The sequence below is a fragment of the Pelophylax lessonae genome, assembly GCF_965119305.1.
Source record: "Pelophylax lessonae genome assembly, chromosome: 6".
In the NCBI taxonomy this organism is placed as follows: domain Eukaryota; kingdom Metazoa; phylum Chordata; class Amphibia; order Anura; family Ranidae; genus Pelophylax; species Pelophylax lessonae.
In genome coordinates this window covers 143,449,292-143,472,343 of record NC_138773.1, presented here as the reverse complement: position 1 = coordinate 143,472,343, position 23,052 = coordinate 143,449,292, and the positions used below count along the sequence as shown (strand labels likewise).

Sequence of the window (23,052 nt, the reverse complement as noted above, 5' to 3'; positions counted from 1 at the left end):
TAGGAGGTTAAGGTCGAGTTCCAGTACCTCTGTTGCACGATCTGTCCACCACGGTCAGATGCTCCGGGAGTTCGGGTGGACCATCAATTTTCAGGAGTCGACATTGTCTCCTGTTCGCCTCCCTTACCTGGGGATTGTTTTGGACTCCACCCAGGCGAAAGTCTTCCTGCTGGAGGACAAGCTCCGGACTCTACGGAACGAGGTCAGGTCCCTCTGGGACAACGAATCCTCATTGCTCAGGACCTGCAGGCGGTTCCTGGGATTGATGAAGTCAGCCTTCAAGGCGATACCATTTGCACGGTTCCACAGACGATCTCTTCAAGCGGAGATTCTAGCCAGGTGGGACAGGCATCCTCATTCGTTAGAAAGGAGGCTATCTTTGAGCCACCAAGTCAGAGCAGATCTTCTGTGGTGGCTCCAGTCTCCGGCTCTGATGGAAGGGAAATCCTTCCGGCCGTTATTATGGACGGTGGTCACCAAGGCTGCCAGCCTGTCGGGCTGGGATGGCGTTCTGGGCGATTTGACTGCCCATGGCACTTGATCGGAGGAGGACTCCCCCCCCCCCCCCCCCACGATAAATGTCTTGGAACTGAGGGCGATCAGACTGTGTCTGCTCTTTTGGTTGGATCGTCTTTGGGACCGCCCTGTGCGTGTGCAGACGGACAACTCAACCCGCAGTGGCTTACGTTAATCACCGAAGGGGCACCAGGTGTGCCCGGGGCGGCCAAGGAAGTGGCCGGGATTCTGTCTTGGGCCGAGATGCAGGTTTCGGCACTTTCGGCAGTTCACACTTTGGGTGTGGAGAACTGGCAGGCAGACTATCTGAGCCGTCAGTTCCTGGACCAGGGGTCTAAACAACAAGGTGGGAAGGTTCGTGCCAAGAACACGCGATCCTGTGGCAGACGCTTCGGAGGCGCTGGTAGTGCCTTGGAATCGGTATTGCCTGATTTATGCCTTCCCCCTGCTTCAGTTGTTGTCCGGGTTCCTTCGCAGGTTGGTCTCGGAACTGAGGTTGGTGATTCTAGTGGTCCCAGACTGGCCGCGCCGGTCTTGGTACGCGGACATCATACAACTGGTCGTCAAGCCACCATGGCGGCTCCCATTTGGAGACGATCTGCTGTCTCAGGGGCCAATTTTCCATCCTGCTTACAGTCGCCGGCTTTAACGGCGTGGCTGTTGAAAGCCTGGTCTTGAGAGATTGGGGTCTCTCGTCGGCGGTCATTCCTACCTTACTCAAGACAAGGAAGGCCTCGTTTGGTAAAACATAGAAACATAGAATGTGTCGGCAGATAAGAACCATTTGGCCCATCTAGTCTGCCCAATATATCTGAATCCTATGAATAGTCCCTGGCCCTATCTTATATGAAGGATAGCCTTATGCCTATCCCAGGCATGCTTAAACTCCTTCACTGTATTTGCAGCTACCACTTCTGCGGGAAGGTTATTCCATGCATCCACTACTCTCTCAGTAAAGTAATACTTCCTCATATTACTTTTAAACCTTTGCCCCTCTAATTTAAAACTGTGTCCTCTTGTGGTAGTTTTTCTTCTTTTAAATATGCTCTCCTTTACCGAGTTGATTCCCTTTATGTATTTAAAAGTTTCTATCATATCCCCTCTGTCTCTTCTTTCTTCCAAGCTATACATGTTAAGGTCCTTTAACCTTTCCTGGTAAGTTTTTTCCTGCAATCCATGTACTAGTTTAGTAGCTCTTCTCTGAACTCTCTCTAGAGTATCTATATCCTTCTGGAGATATGGCCTCCAATACTGCGCACAATACTCCAAGTGAGGTCTCACCAGTGTTCTGTACAGCGGCATAAGCACTTCTCTCTTTCTACTGCTTATACCTCTCCCTATACATCCAAGCATTCTGCTGGCATTTCGTGCTGCTCTATTACATTGTCTTCCCACCTTTAAGTCTTCTGAAATAATTACTCCTAAATCCCTTTCCTCAGATACTGAGGTCAGGACTGTGTCAAATATTCTATATTCTGCCCTTGGGTTTTTACGCCCCAGGTGCATTATCTTGCACTTATCCACATTAAATTTCAGTTGCCAGAGTTCTGACCATTCTTCTAGTTTTCCTAAATCCTTTTCCATTTGGTGTTTCCCTCCAGGAACATCAACCCTGTTACATATCTTTGTGTCATCAGCAAAAAGACAAACCTTACCATCGAGGCCTTTTGCAATATCACTTATGAAGATATTAAACAAAATTGGTCCCAGTACAGATCCCTGAGGTACCCCACTGGTAACATGACCTTGTTCTGAATGTTCTCCATTGACTACAACCCTCTGTTGTCTGTCACTCAGCCACTGCCTAATCCACTCAACAATATGGGAGTCCATGCTCAATGACTGTAGTTTATTGATAAGTCTTCTATGTGGGACAGTGTCAAAAGCCTTACTAAAATCTAGATATGCAATGTCTAACTAACCTCCACCGTCTATTATTTTAGTCACCCAGTCAAAAAAATCTATAAGATTTGTTTGACCTGATCTCCCTGAAGTAAACCCATGTTGTTTTTCATCTTGCAATCCATGGGATTTAAGATGTTCCACAATCCTATCCTTTAACCACTTAAGCCCCGGAAGATTTTACCCCCATTCCGACCAGGGGGTATTTTACGACTCGGCACTGCGTGACTTTAACTGACAATTGTGCGGTCATGCAATGTGGTACCCAAACAAAATTTACGTCCTTTTTTTCCCACAAACAGAGCTTTCTTTTATTGGTATTTGATCACCTCTGCGCTTTTTATTTTTTGCGATATTAATAAAAAAAGAGCGAAAATTTTGCAAAAAAATGACATTTTCAACTTTCTTTTAAAAAATATCCAATATACTCAATTTATGTATTTTTTTTTGGCCAAAATATATTTAGCTACATGTCTTTGACAAAAAAAAATTCAATGAGCGTATTTTTATTGGTTTGCGCAAAAGTTATAGCGTCTACAAACTATGGTGTAAATACTGAAATTTACGCAGCTTTAATTTTTGACTGCCTATCTCATTTCATGAAGTGCTAAAATGGCAGGGCAGTACAAAACCCCCCCAAACTACCACTTTTTGGAAAGTAGACATCCTAAGGAATGTTCTGAGAGGCATGTTGAGCTCATTGAATATTTCATTTTTTTTCTCACAGGTGTTTTTTTTACACAAAGTTGTCATTGAAATGATATATTGCTCACACATGCCATGGGTATATGTGTAATTACACCCCAAAATATATTCTGCTGCTTCTCCTGAGTACAGGGATACCACATATGTGGGACTTTTTGGGAGCCTAGCTGTGTACGGGACCACAAAAACAAATCCCCACCATCAGAATTTCAAAGGGCGTACATTTTTCATTGCATTTTCTCACTACCTCTAACGGTTTAGGAGGCCCTGAAATGTCAAGATACCACAAAACCCCCCCAAACGACCCCATTTTGGAAAGTAGACACCTCAAGCTGTTTGCTGAGAGGCATGGTGAGTCCATGGAATATTTTATATTTTACCACAAGTTTTGGGAAAATTACTATTTTTTTTTTTTTTTTACACAACGCTGTCACTAAAAGATAAAATTCTCACACATGACATGGGTATATGTGGAATGACACCCCAAAATACATTCTGCCACTTCTCCTGAGTATGGGGATGCCCCATGTGTGAGACTTTTTGGGAGCCTAGCTGTGTACAGGACCGCGAAAACCAATCAACACTCCCAGGTTTTCTAATGGCGTAAATTGTGCATGTCACCTCTGCACTACCTGTCACAGTTTCGGAGGCCCTAAAATTCCAAGATAGCACAACCCCCCCCCCCCCCCCCCCCAAATGACCCCATTTTGGAAAGTAGACACCCCAAGCTATTTGCTGAGAGGCATGGTGAGTCCATGGAATATTTTATATTCTGCCACAAGTTGCGGGAAATATATATATATATATATATATATATATATATATATATATATATATATATATATCTTTTTTTTTTTTCACAAAGTTGTCAGTAAATGAAATATTGCTCACACATGCCATGGGTATATGTGAAATGACACCCCAAAATACATTCTGCTGCTTCTCCTGAGTACAGGGATACCCCATGTGTGAGACTTTTTTGCAGTCTAGCCGAGTACAGGTCCCCGAAAACCAGTCCCCGCTTTCAGGCTTTCCAAGGGCGTAAATTGTTGATTTCACTCCTGACTACCTATCACAGTTTTGGAGGCCATGAAATGCCAAGACAGCACAACCCCACCCCAAATGACCCCTTTTCGGAAAGTAGACACCCTGAGCTATTTGCAGAGAGGCATGTTGAGTGTTTTGCAGATCTCACTTTTTGTCACAAAGTTTTGGAAATTGAAAAAAGAGGAAAAAAAATGCATTTTCCTGTTTTTTCTTCATTTTCCAAAAAAATGAGAGCTGCAAAATACTCACCATGCCTCTCAGCAAATAGATTGGAGTGTCTACTTTGCAAAATGGGGTCATTTGGGGGGGGTTTGTGCAATCTTGGCTTTTTATGGACTTCAAAAGTGTGATGGGTAGTAAGGAGTGAGATCAACAATTTACGCCCTTAGAAAGCCAAAAGGTGCGCATTGGTTTTCCGGGTCCTGTACGCGGCTAGACTGGCAAAAAGTCTCACACATGTGGTATCCCTGTACTCAGGAGAAGCAAAAGAATGTATTTTGGGGTGTCATTTCACATATTCCCATGGCATGCATAAGCAATATATCATTTCGTGACAACTTTCTGTAAAAAAAAAAAAAAAAAAAAAAATTTTCCCGAAACTTGTGGCAAAATATAAAATACTCCATGGACTCACCATGCCTCTCAGAAAAAAGCTTTGGGTGTCTACTTTTCAAAAAGGGGTCATTTGGGGGGTGTTTGAACAGTCCCGGCATTTTATGCTCAATCTTAGCCACACATCACCCACTCTTCTAACCACTTGAAAACCAAGCCTTTTCTGTGCCTTTTTGTTTACATGAAAAAATATTTTTTTTTTACTAGAAAATTACTTTGAACCCCCAAACATTATATATTTTTTTAAAGCAGAGGCCCTATAGAATAAAATGGTGGATGTTGCAAATTTTTTTGTCACACGGTATTTGCGCACAGATTTTCCAAACGCAATTTTTGCGAAAAAAATACATTTTTTTTAATTTATTGCACAAATACACTATATAATTCCAATTTTTTTGGTAAAATTTAAAAGATGATCTTATGCCGAGTTCATAGACACCTAACATGACATGCTTTATAAATTGCGCATGCCTGCGCAGCGGCAAAAACATATGTACATTTTTAAAAACCTTTAAAAGTCTCTACAGGTTACCACTTTAGACTTACAGAGGAGGTCTACTGCAAGAATTACTGCACTCGATCTGGCGATCGCCGCGATACCTCACATGCATGCTGCAATTGCGGTTTACATATGACACTAGACCACCGCTTGCATGCGCCATTGCGCGCAAGCACCGGGGGAAAGGGGGGGGGCTCAATTTTTTTTTTTTGCTTTTTTATGTTATTTTGACACCTTTCCTTTTAATTTTTTTTTTTTTAAATCATTTTTATTGTTATCATAGTGAATTTAAATATCCCCTATGATAGCAATCTGTGGTGACAGGTACTCTTTTTTAAAAAAATTGGGGTCTTTTAGACTCTAGATCTCTCCTCTGACCTTAACGCATCTGACCACACCAAAATTGGTGTGATAAAATACTTTCCCAATTTCCCAATGGCCCTGTTTATTTCTGGCGAAACAGAAGTCATAAAATGCTCGTAGCCTCCGGCATCTTAGGCCATAGAGATGATTGGAGCCATTCTCATCTCCAATTAGCTATATGGTTAGATAATTGAACCACCGGCTGCACTCTCGGGTTAACCGGTGGGACAGGAGAGCCCGAGAAAAACCACGGAAGGCGGCGGTGGGGGGGGAGGCCCCTCCCACTGCATGTAAAAGCAGTCTAGCGGCCAATTACCTGCTAGGATTGCTTTTACATGTAAGCCGACCGCTGGCTGTAAAAAACGATACCAAGATGATGCCTAAATCTGCAGGCATCATCCTGGTATAACCACTCAACGTCCAGCAACGTACCAGTACATTGCTGGTCCTTGTTTGGCATCTAGGTTTTTTTTTTTTTTTTTTCATGCAGCCTGTGGGCTGAATGGAAAAAAAGAGAACCTATCAGAAATCAGCACAGGAATAATGCGTAGTATTACTCATCATTAACCGCCCAAACAACCACCCACTGAATTTAATGATGGGTATACACGACACTATCCACGTATACCAAAATAGGATTTTAACTGCAGTGCTGAAATCAGAAAATCACCACAGCTGCTATCAGCAAAGGTATCCATATATGCTGAGCGCAAACACTGTTTGTGTCAGAATATATAAAATCAATGCGTGGTAGCCGACGAGTACCTGCAAGAGAAACAGGTCACAAAAGAATGAAAAAACAAAAAGTACATTAAAAAAAGTACAGTAGGAAGAGTAGAAGGTCATATAAAATGACTGACAACAACAGTTTTTGGATCTTCATCATTAACCGCCCAAACAACCACCCACTGAATTTAATGATGGGTATACACGGCACTATCCACGTATACCAAAATAGGATTTTAACTGCAGTGCTGAAATCAGAAAATCACCACAGCTGCTCTCAGCAAAGGTATCCATATATGCTGAGTGCAAACGCTGTTACATAGTTACATAGTAGGTGAGGTTGAATAAAGACAATAGTCCATCTAGTTCAACCTGTGTAGGTGTGTGTGGCTGTAATCATCTCACATACCCCTGAATGTTCTGATCCTTGAGATGTAAGTCTAAGAGTCTTTTGAAAGCCACCATACTACCCGCAGAAACCACCTCTTGTGGTAGAGAATTCCACAATCTTATTGCCCTAACAGTAAAGAACCCCCCGCGTTGCCTGAGGTTAAAACGCTTCTCCTCTAATCGCATTGTATGCCCTCGAGTCCTCATGCAATCCCTTCGAATGAACAGCTTTTTTTCTAAGCTGGGATCCCCATTAAGATATTTATAAATTGCTATCATGTCCCCCCTCAGACGTCTCTTCTCCAGGGAGAATAAATCGAGCGATTGTAGACGCTCTTCATAGTCAAGGTCCTCCAATCCCCTAATTAGTTTAGTTGCCCTTCTCTGGACTCTCTCCAGCTCCAACACATCCCTCCTGAGGACTGGCGACCAGAACTGGACGGAATACTCCAGATGCGGTCGGACGAGAGTTTTATAAAGTGGAAGGATTATAGTCTTATCTCTGGAATGCATCCCTTTCTTTATGCATGCTAATGTTCTGCTGGCTTTGGCAGCTGCCGCTTGACATTGCATGCTGTTTCCTAATCTATCATCAACCAAGACTCCCAGATCCTTCTCCATTTTTGATTCCTCCAAGGGCTCCCCTCCTAACGTGTATTGTGTTTTTATGTTTTTAGTCCCCAAGTGCAACACCTTACACTTCTCCACGTTAAACCTCATTTGCCATGTCGTTGCCCACTCCGTTATTTTGTCCAGGTCATTCTGTAGGATATCTGCATCATGTTGTGAAGTTATTGCCCTGCCCAATTTTGTGTCATCTGCAAAAACTGATATCGAACTACTGATCCCGACCTCAATGTTGTTTATGAATAAATTGAACAAGGTTGGTCCCAAGACTGAGCCTTGGGGGACCCCGCTTACCACCTCAGACCAGTCTTGAGTATGCACTGTTTATTACTACTCTTTGGACACACCTTTTTAGCCAGTTCCGTATCCAAGAGCAAACCCTGCTATCGATACCTGCAGACCTTATTTTATAAATTAAGCGCTTGTGGGGAACTGTATCAAACGCCTTAGCGAAATCCAAGTACACCACATCCACTGGTCTCCCCCTATCTAGCTCACAGCTCATCTCCTCGTAGAATGTTAGGAGATTGGTTTGACAAGAACGCCCATTTGTAAACCCGTGCTGATTACTGCTGATGATGTTGTTGTCTTTAGCAAACTCTACGATATAGTCCCTTATCATCCCCTCCAGAAGTTTACATACTACTGATGTCAAACTGACAGGCCTATAATTTCCCGGGAAATGTTTGTGTCAGAATATATAAAATCAATGCGTGGTAGCCGACGAGTACCTGCAAGAGAAACAGGTCACAAAAGAATGAAAAAACAAACAAAGGACATTGAAAAAAGTACAGTAGGAAGGAGTAGAAGGACATATAAAATTACTGACACCACAACAGTTTTTGGATCCTTTTATTTTTCTTTCTAACTGTTCCTTTATTTCTTGATTTGGGAGGGACTGCGATCTTCTGCGATCTTCTCTTCCAGCTTGGGTCTCTCAAAATGTCGATGGACATCCAACATCCTTCGAGACCCTGTGTTTGTGCCCTACACTGTGTCGTGCTGTACCCTACGCTAATAATCCACTAGTGTATGGTAGCGCTCGAAACATTCCCCGATGCAGAGACCAGGTTGGTCAGGACATTTGGGACAATAATAGCGGGTGTCACGCCTAAATCCGCGCTTGCTACAGACACGACATCTTCTTTGGGGCCATCTTTGGGTAGGGGTACTCGGGAGGACATGTGAAAAATGCCTCTCATGCAGCCGGCTCACTGCATCTGGAAGGGGAAGTTGGGCAGGCATGCCTCCTGGGTACAGGTAGGCAAGGATGATCTCTTCCTGGAATTCCCGGAAAGATCCAGTTTGTCCTGACGCCCTGTATAGGACAAAGGCGTTCAGCATAGCCAATTGGTATAGGTAAACAGACACTTTTTTGTACCAGCGTCTGGCTTTACGGCCAACTAAATACGGTGGCAAAAGCTGGTCGTTAAGGTCCACCCCTCCCATATTAAGGTTATATTCGTGGACACAGAGGGGTTTCTCCATAACGCCAGTTGCCGTAGGAATTTGGATCGTCGTGTCTGGGTGAAGGGAGGACAGAACATAAACATCCCGTGTATCCTTCCACTTCACCGCAAGCAATTTGTCCGTTTTCAAGCAGGCTTTCACCCCCCGACTAAGACGGGAATCTACAAGCCGTTGGGGGAAGCCCCGGCGATTAGGTCGCACGGTGCCACATGCGCCAATTTGTGAATCGAGAAGGTTACTAAATAGTGGCACGCTTGTGTAAAAGTTGTCCACGTACAAATGGTACCCCTTTCCGGATAAGGGTGACACCAAGTCCCAAACGATCTTACCGCTGCTCCCTATGTAGTCTGGGCAGTTGGGGGGCTCCACACAGCTATCTTTTCCCTCATAGACCCGGAAACTAACTGTATAGCCTGTGGCCCTGTCACACAATTTATACAGTTTGACCCCGTACTTGGCACGCTTGCTGGGGAGGTACTGTTTCATAGCAAGGCGGCCAGTAAATTTAATCAGGGACTCGTTAACGCAGACAACTTGTTCGGGGGTAAACAAGGCTGCAAACCGCTGATTGAAGTGGTCTATGAGGGACCAAATTTTGTGGAGCAGATCGTATGCAGGGTCTCCCCGAGGACGACAGATTTCATTGTCGCTGAAATGCATAAATCACAGAATTTGCTCATATCTCATCCTGGACATAGAGGCAGAGTACATGCGCATATGGTGAACTGAGCTAGTGGACCAATATAGCCGCAATTCACTCTGTTTAGTTATGCCCATGTGGAGGGAAAGGCCCAGAAAGATCTTAAATTCGGAAACCGTTATAGGTTTCCAGCCCAATCGTCTGGCAAGGTGCGAATTTGGGTTGGCGGCGATGAATTGTTGTGCATATAAATTTGATTGATCCACAATAGATCTGTAAAGATCTTCCGTGAAGAACAGCTCAAAAAAGTTCAGGGGCGTAAAACAAGCTGTCTCCATGTGGATTTCAGGTTGGGCGGTGAATGGGGGAAGTACTGGCGCTGTAGTATCAGTGGGTTGCCAATTAGGAAATGCCAGCGCATCAGGGAGGGCACTATGGGCTCTACGGGCCTGTCTTCGAATATGCGGTGGCTGCGGGCCACTACTTGTGCTAGCCACCGCACCAGCTTCAACTGCACTTAGGGGACTCGCCACATCACCAGGTCTTACTGCAGTGCTGGTTGTACTAGGTCCAGGTTGTACTAGGCCGCTGGCGCTTGCCAGGTCGTCAGAAGGATGAGCGGCACTAGTACCCACACTCTGCTCCATACGAGCACCCTGCGATTCCTGCATCTCAACAACTTCAGAATGGGGTCGGGTACGCCTGGGTCTAACAGGGACCCATCTGTCGTCGGAGCTATCTGTCAGGGAGCCTCTGCCGTCATCAGGTTCATATACTGACACTAATTCGGTCATTGTAGCTTCCCCTTCGCTATCAGATGACCCGGTTAGCATATAACTGATAAGCTCTTCATCACTGTACGAACGTTTAGACATTTTGGTAACTAAATTTACCCGTACAGTGATGCGACTCACAGGTAATAAAAGCACCTGGTTGTCGAAGATTATTTCAAGCGCTACAAAAAAAACTGCTAATGCTAGCAGGGATCAGGCCTGACTCTGCTAACACAGCGGTTTTGTGTCTTGTGTTTTTTTGCAAGTGACAGTAATCTATTGATTACTACACTTGCCTGGGTGAAAGGGTTAAACACAGGTGCTGGCCGGAATCAGTACTGATCGTGCAAACACCGTGTTTTGGGAACCCTAAACTATGGGGGCGCTAGTATAGTTCTGATCAGATCAGATATTGATCTGTTCAAACACTATACTAGAAATGGAAGTGTATGTGCGTGCGTGCGTGTGTGGTAATCAAGGGGTTACTTCTAAACTATGCGCCGGGGATCTGGGGGGGGGGGGGTTGGCGGGGACCCTAAACCTCCTTTGGGAAAGAAACTAGCTCGCTAGCGCAACCTCAAGTCACAATGACACCAATACAAAATACAGTAAAAACAGTATATTATGTGTGTATTAGTGCTAATGTGACAGAGGGTGTAGGGGTTAACGGGATGTGATCAGGGGGGGATCAGGGGTTTAAATCTTTATTGGCAGGGACTGGCGGGTATCCTAAGGATAAAAGGAACGGTGGCAAGCGCTAAACCTGGTCACAAGTCACACTTATACGGGTATATAGAAAATGCTATATACTGTATACAGTGTGTGTTGTGGCAGGGGGTGTAGGGGTGATCAGGGGGGGATCAGGGGATTAAATCTTTATTGGGCGGGTGGCTGGGACCCTAAACCTCCTTGGGACACAAACTTAGTCGCCTGCGCTAATTCTGATCACAATGACACTAATACAAATATACAAAAACACAGTATATTACGTTTGTATTAGTGCTGATGTGACAGAGGGTGTAGGGGTTAACTAGCGGTGATCAGGGGGGATCAGGGGCTTAAATCTTTATTAGGGGGGGTGGCGGGTAATTCAAGTGGAAAAAGGGGGGTCGCAAGCGCTAGACCTGACCACAAATCACACTTATACGGGTATATAGCAAAATGCTATATACTGTATACAGTGTGTGTTGTGGCAGGGGGTGTAGGGGTGATCAGGGGGGGTTAGGGGATTAAATCTTTATTGGGCGGGTGGCGGGGACCCTAAACCTTCTTGGGACAGAAACTTAGTCGCCTGCGCTAATTCTGATCACAATGACACTAATACAAAAATACAATAACACCGTATATTGCGTTTGTATTAGTGCTGATGTGACAGAGGGTGTAGGGGTGAACGGCGGTGATCAGGGGGGGGGGGGTCAGGGGAGATCAGTGGGTTAAATCTTTATTAGGGGGGGGTGGGGGGTAATTTGAGTGGAAAAGGGGGGGTCGCAAGTGCTACACCTGTTCACAAATCACACTTATACAGGTATATAGGTAACTGCTATATGCTGTATATAGTGTGTGTTGTGTCAGGGGCTGTAGGGGTTAATTGGGGGGGCGATCGGGGGTGAAATGTGCCTATCTAGCTGTGTGTGGGTGCTTGGTGCAATTACTCACAGTAAGATGTGCTCTCCTCTCACGCTGGATCCAAAAAGACCGTTGTGGGGGGAGGGCACATCTCCTCTAAGCCTGTGTTTACATTTCACAGGCTTAGAGGGTGATCTGATTGGGCAGGACCGATCAACAGGTCCAGACCAAAAATGATTGGCCTGGACCTGATGACTGATCGGTTCTGAACCCAATCGAGCCATCGGTGGGGGCGGGGGCGCGCGGGAGCGCGCACAGGGCCGGCAAAAAGTGCTGACGTAGGCCTACGTCAGTTTGCCTGGCCGGGGCTGAGTGCCGACGTAGACCGTTGTGCGCCGGTCGTAAAGTGGTTAATAGGGTTTCCATTAATTTGCCTACTATTGATGTCAGACTCACTGGTCTATAGTTGGTCGATTCCTCCCTACTACCTTTCTTGTGAATGGACACGACATTTGCCAATTTCCAATCTTCCGGGACGACTCCTGTTACTAATGCTTGGTTAAATAAATCTGTTAATGGTTTTGCCAGCTCACCACTAAGCTCTTTTAATAATTTTGGGTGTATCTCATCAGGACCCTGTGACTTATTTGTCTTCACTTTAGACAGCAATCTTAGAACGTCTTCCTCTGTAAAGACACATGCATCAAACGATTCATTAGTCATCCTTTCAAGTGGAGGTCCTTCTCCTTTTTCTTCTGTAAAAACTGAACAGAAGTATTCATTAAGGCAGTCGGCTAGCCCTTTATTCTCTTCTACATACCTTCCGTCCTTTGTTTTTAATTTAGTTATTCCTTGTTTTAATTTCCTTTTTTCATTTAAATATCTGAAGAATGTCTTATCCCCCTTTTTCATAGACTGAACTAGTTTTTCTTCTGCCTGTGCTTTAGAAGTTCTTATAACTTGCTTGGCCTCTTTCCGCCTAATCTTGTAGATTTCCTTATCTTCATTGCTCTGGGTTTTTTTATAATTACAAAATGCTAGCTTTTTATTTTTAATGATTTGGGCCACTTCTGCTGAGTACCACAGTGGTCTCTTCCTTTTTTTGCTTTTACTGACAAGTCTAATGCAATTTTCTGTTGCCTTCAATAATGCACCTTTTAAGTAGTCCCATTTCTCCTGGACTCCATGTAATCCGTTCCAGTCTGATAAGGACTCATTTATGACTAATTTCATTTTTGAAAAGTCTGTTTTTCTAAAATCTAAAACTTTTGTTTTTGTGTGGTGTGACTCTTTCACAGTTCTTATATTAAACCACACTGACTGGTGATCACTAGATCCCAAGGTTTCGCCTACAATGACATCATATACCGAATCCCCATTTGTGAATACCAAATCCAAAATGGCCTCCCTCCGGGTTGGCTCCTCAACCACTTGTTGCAGAGACAACCCCAGTAGGGAATTTAGAATATCTGTACTCCTGGTAGAACTTGCTATTTTGGTTTTCCAGTTTATATCTGGAAGATTGAAATCTCCCATAATGATAACTTCTCCTTTCATTGTCATTTTAGCTATTTCTTCAACTAGTAGATCATCTAGTTCTTTAACTTGACCAGGTGGTCTATATATCACACCTACACGAGTTACTGCATGATTAGCAAACTGCAACGTAACCCAAACTGATTCTATGTTGGCCTCACCAACTTGTATTAGGTTAGATTTAATGCTATCTTTCACATACAGGGCCACTCCTCCTCCTTTCTTGCCTTCTCTGTCTCTTCTGTATAAAGAGTACCCTGGTATGGTTATGTCCCGGTCATTTCTTTCATTAAACCATGTCTCCGTAACAGCCACTAAATCTACATTCTCAGATGCCATTATTGACCCAAGTTCATTGATTTTTTTACCTAAACTGCGAGCATTTGTAGACAGGACTCTGAGCTTATCATTTCTTAACCTCTGTGCTTCTGACCTGTTCTGGCATTGTTTCGGGGGGCAATTGGACTCTTGTATTTCCACTCTTTTGCCCCCCCCCCCTCCTAGTTTAAATACTCTTTCGCAAATTCTTGGAGTTGTTCACTAAGTACATTTGTTCCTTTGAGAGAAAGATGCAAACCATCTTTTTTGTACAGTTCCTTTCTATTCCAAGTAGAGCTATCATGAGAAACAAAGCCAAATCCTTGCTCTTGACACCATTTACTAAGCCATATGTTGAACTCCTTTATGCGCCTCTGCCTATGATTCTGAACATTATGCACAGGCAGAATTTCAGAAAATGAAATGGTGGATGCAAAATCCTGTACGTCATTACCAAGTGTGATAAAAGATTTTTTCACCTCTGACACTTCATTGCAAGCCAGGTCATTTGTCCCTAGATGGACAAGAACATCCACATCCCCTTCCTGCTTTGCTTGCTTAACAATATTAATAATACGTCTTCTATCTCGTCTAGCAGTAGCACCAGGGAGACATCTCGCAAAACCATTTTCTTTAAGCTCCACACTTCTTATGATTGAATCACCCAGCAACAGCTGCTTCCATTGAGACTTCACTTTATCTTTTTTGTCCTTGGCTGCAGTCTTGCATACATTAGACATAGGAGTCGATGGTTTCTCACCCTCTGTGCTTGAGTCCATATCCATGTTGTCCTTACATTCTGAGAGTGCAGGTAAGAATTCTTATCGTACCTGGAAGGCTTATTTCGCCTGGTGCGAATCACAGGGTTTTCATCCTCGCTCCTTTTCGGTGACGGGCGTGTTTGGCCTTCCTTCACTCTGGTGTGGACCAGCGTCTTGCGCTGATCACTATTAAGGGTCAGTTATCTGCGCTGGTCATTCTCTTCCAGCGCCCCTTGGCATCAAATTCCTTGATCCACTCCTTTATTAAAGGGGTACATCATCTGGTTCCCTCTAGGAGGGCACCCTTGCCTCCTTGGGACTTGAATTTGGTTCTGTCCGTTTTGCAACGTCCTCCATTTGAGAACCTCCGGGAGATTCCTCTGCCTGCTCTGTCACAGAAAGTCGCCTTTCTGGTGGCGATCACATCTGCTCGTAGAGTGTCGGAGTTGGCCGCCCTGTCTTGCCGCTCTCCCTACCTGGTTGTTCATAGGGTGGTGTCTAATTTTCATCTCAATGTCTTGCCTTCGCTGTGTGCGAATCTTAAGCATCCTAAGGAGTTTGCCTTGCGTTCTTTGGATGTAGTCCGGGCGATCAGGATTTACCTGTCGTCTACCGAATCCTTCAGAAAGTCGGATTCTCTTCTTGTCCTTCCTGAGGGACCTTCCTTGTCACGGCACACTATACCAGAGCGGTGAGTGCGTCTTGGGCCTTCCGCCATCAGCCGTCAGTGTCCCAGGTGTGCAAGCGGCGACCTAGTCGTCTGTGCACACCTTTTCAAAATTTTCAAATTTGATGTTTTGGCATTGGTGGATGCCTCCTTTGGCCGCAAAGTTTTTTTTTTTTTTAAATTTGTTTATTAATTTTTCAAAATACAAAACATACAATTATGCATTAAAACAATTATATTTTCAATCCATTATTCTTCCCTCTTCCCCCCCCCCCCCCCCTCACCTATCCCTCCCCCCTAACTTTCTCCCTCGTCTTCTTCTTTCCCTTCTCTCCATTTGGTATATTCCCTTGTTTTCTTGAACTCATTCCAATCCTCCCAGATATTTACCCATTCTACCATCTCTTCTTCTCCCTCGTTTTTTAAATATTCCATCATTCTTATTCTCTCCACCCTTGTTTTGCTTTCCTGGGTTTGTTCGCTCCTGTTGAGCTTTCTTGTTCTCCAGTGTGTTACCTTTCTGGTTCAGATAAGGTTCTTTTCTCTGACCTTGGGTGCTGCGTTGCCTTTGAGACGGTTGCGTTTCCCACCCCTCATGTCTACACTGCTTTGGGACATCCCATAAGTGAAGACTGTATGAGTGGGCGGCGACTGTCAGAGGTCGTAAGAGAAAATATAATTTTTTGTAAGAACTTTCTGTAAAATTCTTTTCTCTGAGTCCTCTGACAGTCACCACCCCCCACCCCTCTTTTGGTGTACGAAGCAAGGTCCATAAAGACATGGATGAGCGAGTTTGGGGTGGAGGAACTTGACTGGGCTGCACAGAGTTCTGACCTTAACTCTACTGCTTGCTACCAAACTGAATTGGGAATGAGGCTAGCCGGGGTTATTGGACCAGAGGGACAGCCCCCTGTAGGTGTGTCTATGCAAAGTTTTGTGAATGTTTCTAACAAAACCTTCTGCCTCGCTTACTCCTGTGGATAAGACCAATACCCATAAGTGAAGACTGTATGAGTGGGCGGCAACTGTCAGAGGACTCGGAGAAAAGAATTTTACGGTAAGTTCTTACAAAAAATTATATTTTTTCCCACAAGTAGAGCTTTCTTTTGGTGGTATTTGATTACCTCTGCGGTTTTCAGATTTTGCGCTATAAACAATAAGAGTGACAATTTTGAAAAAAAAAAAATACTTTTTGCTATTAAACGTTACAAATAATACAAAATATATTTTTTTAATCAGTATAGGCCAATTTGTATTCTGCTACATATGTTTGGTAAAAAAAATCCCAAAAAGCGTATATATTGGTTTGCACAAAAGTTATAGCATTTACAAACTATGGGATAGATTTTTGGACTTTTTTTTGTTTTTGTTTTTATTGGTAATGGCGGTAAACAGCGATTTTTAGCGGGACTGCAACATTGCGGCAGACAAATCTGACACTAAGTGACACTTTTTGGGGACCAGTGACACCAATACAGTGATTAGTGCTAAATAATATGCACTGTTACTGTATAAACGACACTGGCAGGAAAGGAGTTAATACTAGGGGCAATCAAGGATTTAAGTGTGAGCATAAATTGTGCTTACTAACTGGTGGGGGGGGGGGGCTCAGTGACAGGCACACAGAGATCGTGTTCTGCTAAACTGAGGCAGACTGCTCTCCTGTTAGTTCCCCTGAAAATCGCTGGAGGCCGGCGGCGATCGCTCCCGCTCTTCCCGTGGTCTGCCTCGCGCTGTGTCTCATCACAGCGGGAGCACGGCGCTGAGACTGTGCGCACATAATCACGTAGATCTACGTGATTATGCACAGCCGAGCCGCCCTGTCACAGTTAATCTGCGTGGGGCGGTCGGCAAGTGCTTAACCTCCCTGGCGGTATGAATGTCTGGAATTACATACCAAAAGCGGTACAATTCTTTTCATGGAAATTTGGCGTTATGTATATGTATTATATGTGTTATGTATTATAGGCCTATAATTCTTAGTAATTACTGACTTAAACCTGACCAAAACAAGACTCTAGTAGACATCCCAGATGTGATAAATTTGAAACACAAACGCATGAATTATAATCGAATCAATAATATTATTTTATTATTTAATATATAATATATATAATAAAATTATATTATTGATTAGATTATAATTCATGCATTATATATTATATATAGATATGTGTGTGTGTGTGTGTATATATATATATAATATATAACGCATGAATTATAATTGAATGAATAATATAATTTTATATATATATATATATATATATATATATATATATATGCATCTATATATATATATATATATATATATATATATATATATATATATATATATATAAAGTGTGTTTTGTGCAACGTTTTTTTTTTTTTTTTTTTGAATTTCCCTCCCTAGTTCCGCTCCCATGCAGCATTGCTGCTGCAGGGAACGGAACTAGGAAGTGATCGTACCGACGGAGGGACGGAGGAGCGGCGGGACTCTCGGCTGGCGGTCGCAGCAATGAGAGATCATCGCTGGATCGCCAGGATAAGGTAAGAGAAGCTCCGCTGCGCTCTCTGCAATCCACCCCGAGCGTGACTCGGGGTTACCGCTCCTGCAATGAAAAATCAACCCCGAGTCACGCTCGGGATTACCGCTAAGGCGGTTAAGGAGAACAAGTCTATAAGTTTGACAGATTTCAGCATTGCACTCAAGGTTAGATGATTTTGAGGTCTTAGTTCTCTATAAAGTGGTACAGTGGATTTTATGTGCGTCCACAATATTCATAGCGATGGGTCCATGGTCTGACCATGTTGCAGTATCTGACAAAAGTGAGTACACCTCTCACAATTTTGTAAATATTTTATTATATCTTTTCATGTCATGTGACAACACTGAAGAAATGACACTTTGCTACAATGTAAAGTAGTGAGTGTACAGCTTGTATAACAGTGTACATTTGCTGTCCCCTCAAAATAATTCAACACGCAGCCATTAATGTCTAAATCGCTGGCAACAAAAGTAAGTACACTTTCCAGGACTGCCTTAACCCTCTTGGGCATGAAGTTCACCAGAGCTTAACAGGTTGCCACTGGAGTCCTCTTCCACTCCTCCATGATGACATCACAGAGCTGGTGGATGTTAGAGACCTTGCACTTCACCACTTTCCATTTTGAGGATGCCCCACAGATGCTCAATAGGTTTTAGGTTTGGAGATATGCTTAACCAGTCCATCACCTTTACCCTCAGCTTCTTTAGCAGTGGTCATCTTGAAGGTGTGTTTGGGGTCATTATCATGTTGGAATACTGCCCTGTGACCCAGTCTCCAAAGATAGGGGATCATGATCTGCTTCAATATGTCACAGTACATGTTGGCATTCATGGTTCCCTCAATGAACTGTAGCTCCTCAGTGCCGGCAGCACTCATGTAGCCCCAGGCCATGACACTCCCACCATCATGCTTGACTGTAGGCAAGACACACTTGTCTTTCTACTATTCACCTGGTTCCTGCCACACACGCTTGACACCATCTGAACAAAGTAAGTTTATCTTGATCTCATCAGACCACAGCAAATGGTTCCAGTAATGCATGTCCTTAGTCTGCTTGTCTTCAGCAAACTGTTTGCAGGCTTTCTTGTGCATCATCTTTAGAAGAGGCTTCCTTCTGGGACGACAGCCATGCAGACCGATTTAATGCAGTGTGTGGCGTATGGTCTGAACACTGACAGGATGACCCCCCACCTCTTCAACCTCTGCAGAAATGCTGGCAGCACTCATACGTCTATTTCCAAAAGACATCCTCTGGATATGACGCTGAGCACGTGCAGTTTCAGGGTCTTGGCAATCTTCTTGCTGCCAGCGGTTTAGACATTAATGGCTGTGTGTTGTTATTTTGAGAGGACAGAAAATTTACACTGTTATACAAGCTGTACACACACTACTTTACATTGTAGCAAAGTGTCATTTCTTCAGTGTTGTCACATGAAAAGATATAATAAAATATTTACAAAAATGTAAGTGTGTACTCCCTTTTGTGAGATACTGTATATTGTGTATGCACATCTGCGAGACCTACTGTAGAACTTTTTTGTCAGTCAGGAAAAAGTAAATTTGTGAGCAGCTCTAATGAGCTGCAGATAAAAAGGTGTAATCCTTTTCTGTACTGTGTAGGCACTACCAATGATAAAAGAGCTCCTCTTGAAAGCAGAGTGGGCATATGTTTGGGCGACACATCACAGAATTAGAAGAGGAGTCCATTGTAAGATTCATAACAGTGTTAAAAATCACTACATATTATTAGATATCTTCTTCTCCATTTCTGCACTTGGCGTAGTAGTTTACAGAAAAAAAAAAAAAAACAGAGGATGAGGTTTTGAAGCATGCAAATTAACCACAGTATAAAACACTTTGTTGATGAATCTACCATGCTTGTCAATATACTTCTCCAATAAAGAAAAAGAAAAACCAAGTCCCTTATTGTGATAATGATTCCCTTCTCTTTGGAGCTTTAGCCATTATAAATTGTGGGAACTTAGCATTAGAACACTGCAGAGCTCGATTGACCATGAAGTGAGTGTCTTGAACACAGAGAATGTCACTTTGCTGCCAAAAAGCTTTATCCGATAATGCATGCCTTTTAAAAGGACTGTTCTGGCCTTTGACATTCATGGACATAAATTTGATACTAGAAAAAAGACAATGCTGCTGTGGCAATCATTTTAAAGGAAGCTTGCTTCAATGGAATAGGTAGGATAGACGTTGAAAAAGAATTCCATATTGCAAGTATCTGACTGGCTGGTATTCACTATGGTCCATTCTGCTAATCCACCTTGTAAGTCCAAATGTTCTACATATGCCTTTCCAATTCATGTCCTTTTATATGTAATATATAGTTCACTGTTTATGATAACTTTTTTGGTTACAGTTTTATTAAAAAAAAAAAAAGTTTCTGGCTGTAAAGAAAATTAGAAACCAAACTAAAACGAGAAGAAAGACGATGTAAACAGTAACAACCATCTGGAAAACAGTCAGTATATACAGGACCATCCTGGAAAACAGGAAATGGGGGTAAAATAAACTAGAACAGTAACACAGAAACAACTGCCCTGATGTCCAAATAATGACCGAACATACATGCTTAATATTGGTTATTAAATGTAACAAACATTCTAGTTGCAGGTGGGAACCAACTCTGTAAAGGGTAGGTGTAGCAATCCTAGCCGAGCTTCCTGGGGTAGGTCTCAGGAGTGCCCATACCTATGCCCAGGTTGATGCTGAGAAAGACGTCTGTCCCTTTGAGGCTGATCAGTGATGTCCTCCTGGTCGTCTTAACCCCTTCAGCCCCGGAAGGTTTTACCCCGTTAATGACCAGGCCATTTTTTGCGATCCGGCACTGCATTATTTTAACGGAAAGTTGCGCGGTAGTGCGACACTGTATCCAAATGCAATTGGTGTCCTTTTTTTCCCACAAATAGAGCTATCTTTTAGCGGTATTTGATCACCTCTGCGGTTTTTCGATTTTGTGCTATAACCAAAAAAGAGCGACAATTTTGAAAAAAAACGCCATGTTTTTTACTTTCTGCTATAAAACATTCCCATAAATGTTTTCATCAGTTTAGGCCAATTTGTATTCTGCTACATATTTTTGGTAAAAAAAAAAATGCCAAAAAGCGTATTTTAATTGGTTTGCGCAAAAGTTTTAGCGTTTACAAACTGCAGGATAGAATTTTGGTCTTTTTATTTATTTATTTTTTTATTGGTAATTTTTAGCGGCACTGTGACATTGCCGCGGACAGATCAGACCCCTAACTGACATTTTTGACACACTTTGGAGACCAAATAATATGCACAGTTACTGTATAAATTACACTCGCAGGGATGGGGTTAATACTGTGCTTGCTCACTGTGGGGGTGGGGGGGGGGGGTTCTGTGACAGGCACCAAGAGATTGCAGTTTCAGCTTAGCTGAAACTGCTGATTTCTCCCTGCCTGTCTGACAGAAGATCAACCTGCTTTGTTTACATAAGCAGGTGGGTCTTCGGTCAGTTTTCCTGATGATCGCGGGAGGGCAGTGACAATGGCTGTCGCTCCTCCCCTCCTCCCTGCGGCCTGCCTTCCGCTGTGTCTAAACACAGCGGGAGCGTGGCTCCGGCAGCACGCGCACATCGCCGAAACCTTGTGCACTAAATCGCATAGTACTATGTGATTTTGCACAGCTGAGCCGCTCTGCCACAGTAACACTACGGCGGGTGTTTGACAAGTGGTTAAAGCAGTGCCCAGTTACGTAGAAGGTTAAGGCCTTTTTCCAGGGAAGAGAATTGTATATTCTGTATTGTCTTTCTCCAGAATAAACTTTGCAGGGAAAACCCAACGATACAGAATCTCATGATTTCTTAAAGTCTTGGTGATCAGGATTAGATTCTTTTGTGCCGTCATAGTAGCTTGAGAGAGGTCAGTGAAAATTTAGATCCCGAAGTAAGGCTCAGGAAGAGAAAGAATAGTAAAAGCTTCCTGGAATAGTAACTTGGTCTTTCACATGGTAAAAATGAATATGAGCTCTTGCTTCTCTTGGTACTCTGTTGGGCAAGTTTGGTGAGTCTGAGCCTTCTCAATAACAATATCATGTGGTTGAATAGCAGGTAAAATATCTGCAATTGTGCACTGGAGGAATGGACGCAGGTCAGCCAATTTGACTGACTGTCTCAGAATATGATGTTGTTTGGCAGGATATGTTTTCCAGATCCGTCACTTTGAGTTTGAGACTTAATTTTGTCTTCCAATTCAAAGTGAGCGTCCACCAATTCATTTGGGCCAGCGTAAATTCACTTAATTTTGTTTTCCATGGAATCTACTCCTCTACCACTTCCAACTCTCTCTGGGTTTTGCACATAAGGGCTTACACGTCTTGCTGTGAGCCCCCCCTCAGGAAACAAAGCAAATCTTTTAGCATGGAATCTATTACAGTCTGGGCATGTGTGGGGAAAGCATCTAACCTGTCACCATTCTGTGTTCTGTCCAATGCATTTGCTCTGTCATCCTCAGGATCAGTAAGCTGCTTTGCACTATCATTAATCATCCTCCTCATTGGGTCAGTGAGGGTCAGATTACAAAATATGTTTACATCCACTATACAGCCTGGCCAACCTGGTCTGATCAGTGACCAAATCTCAACCTCATAGCTCTCCCCCACATTATCTTTAAGTCCAAGGTTAGCATGGTGTCCACCTTAGCATTTGCAGTGACAAAGCAGTGTAGGACTGGTCATGAGAGGCATTACTTTGACTCAGTTGGCCAGCTTAAGACTGTATTGCAATATATGTGAACAAAAAACCATAGAAAGGATGTATAGCAGTGTGCAGAGGGTCCAACCAGAATTTGTAGTGTTATGTGGTCACACCCCGTTAGCTCCTGATGGTTTAAATACATTTATAAGCTATTGGGATTTGAGCACAGGTATATCTTTTATTATGTTGTTGCACGATTTGAGTGTTTAATACTGATTTGTTGATATACACAAGTCTTATATTTCCTGTGACAAATGCCCTGTTCTTTAAATTTTACAGGGGGTCCATAGCTTTAATCAGACCCATGACTCAAAAAAGGTTGAGAGAGGGTTTTTTTCCCTATATTTGCTCTAACACTGTTGTGCTTTCATCCACTTATTTCAGATTCACAGCGATGTTGTGCAGAATCAGCTGGTGATTCAAGCTGTAGAAATTCCTATATACCTCACACTGTACTCTCCTGCTATTGACTGGATGCTGAGGTGCATTTCTTATCGCGCACCAGAGGTAAACATTTCATTTTTCTAAATTCTGCTTTTTGTGTAGTAAAAATGTATGCAAAATGTATGGATGCAAAACATGCCCTATTTGTAATTACAAAGTAAGACTGTTTACTATATTTAGAGAATTTTATTTTTGGTCTATAATTTTATAGTTTTAGAATCCCTTTCCTA

General features: G+C 43.2%; 1 protein-coding gene across 3 annotated transcripts in view; it reads left to right on the top strand.

The window, feature by feature from the left end:
- The window catches only part of VPS35L (VPS35 endosomal protein sorting factor like), a 1,473,617-nt gene that overhangs the window by 650,423 nt on the left and 800,142 nt on the right, over positions 1-23,052 (top strand). For all 3 annotated transcript variants that reach the window (XM_082262328.1, XM_082262327.1, XM_082262326.1), the window contains one exon: positions 22,763-22,885. In XM_082262328.1, coding sequence (XP_082118454.1) covers positions 22,763-22,885 — 123 coding nt within the window. The remainder of the gene's footprint in view (positions 1-22,762; positions 22,886-23,052) is intronic.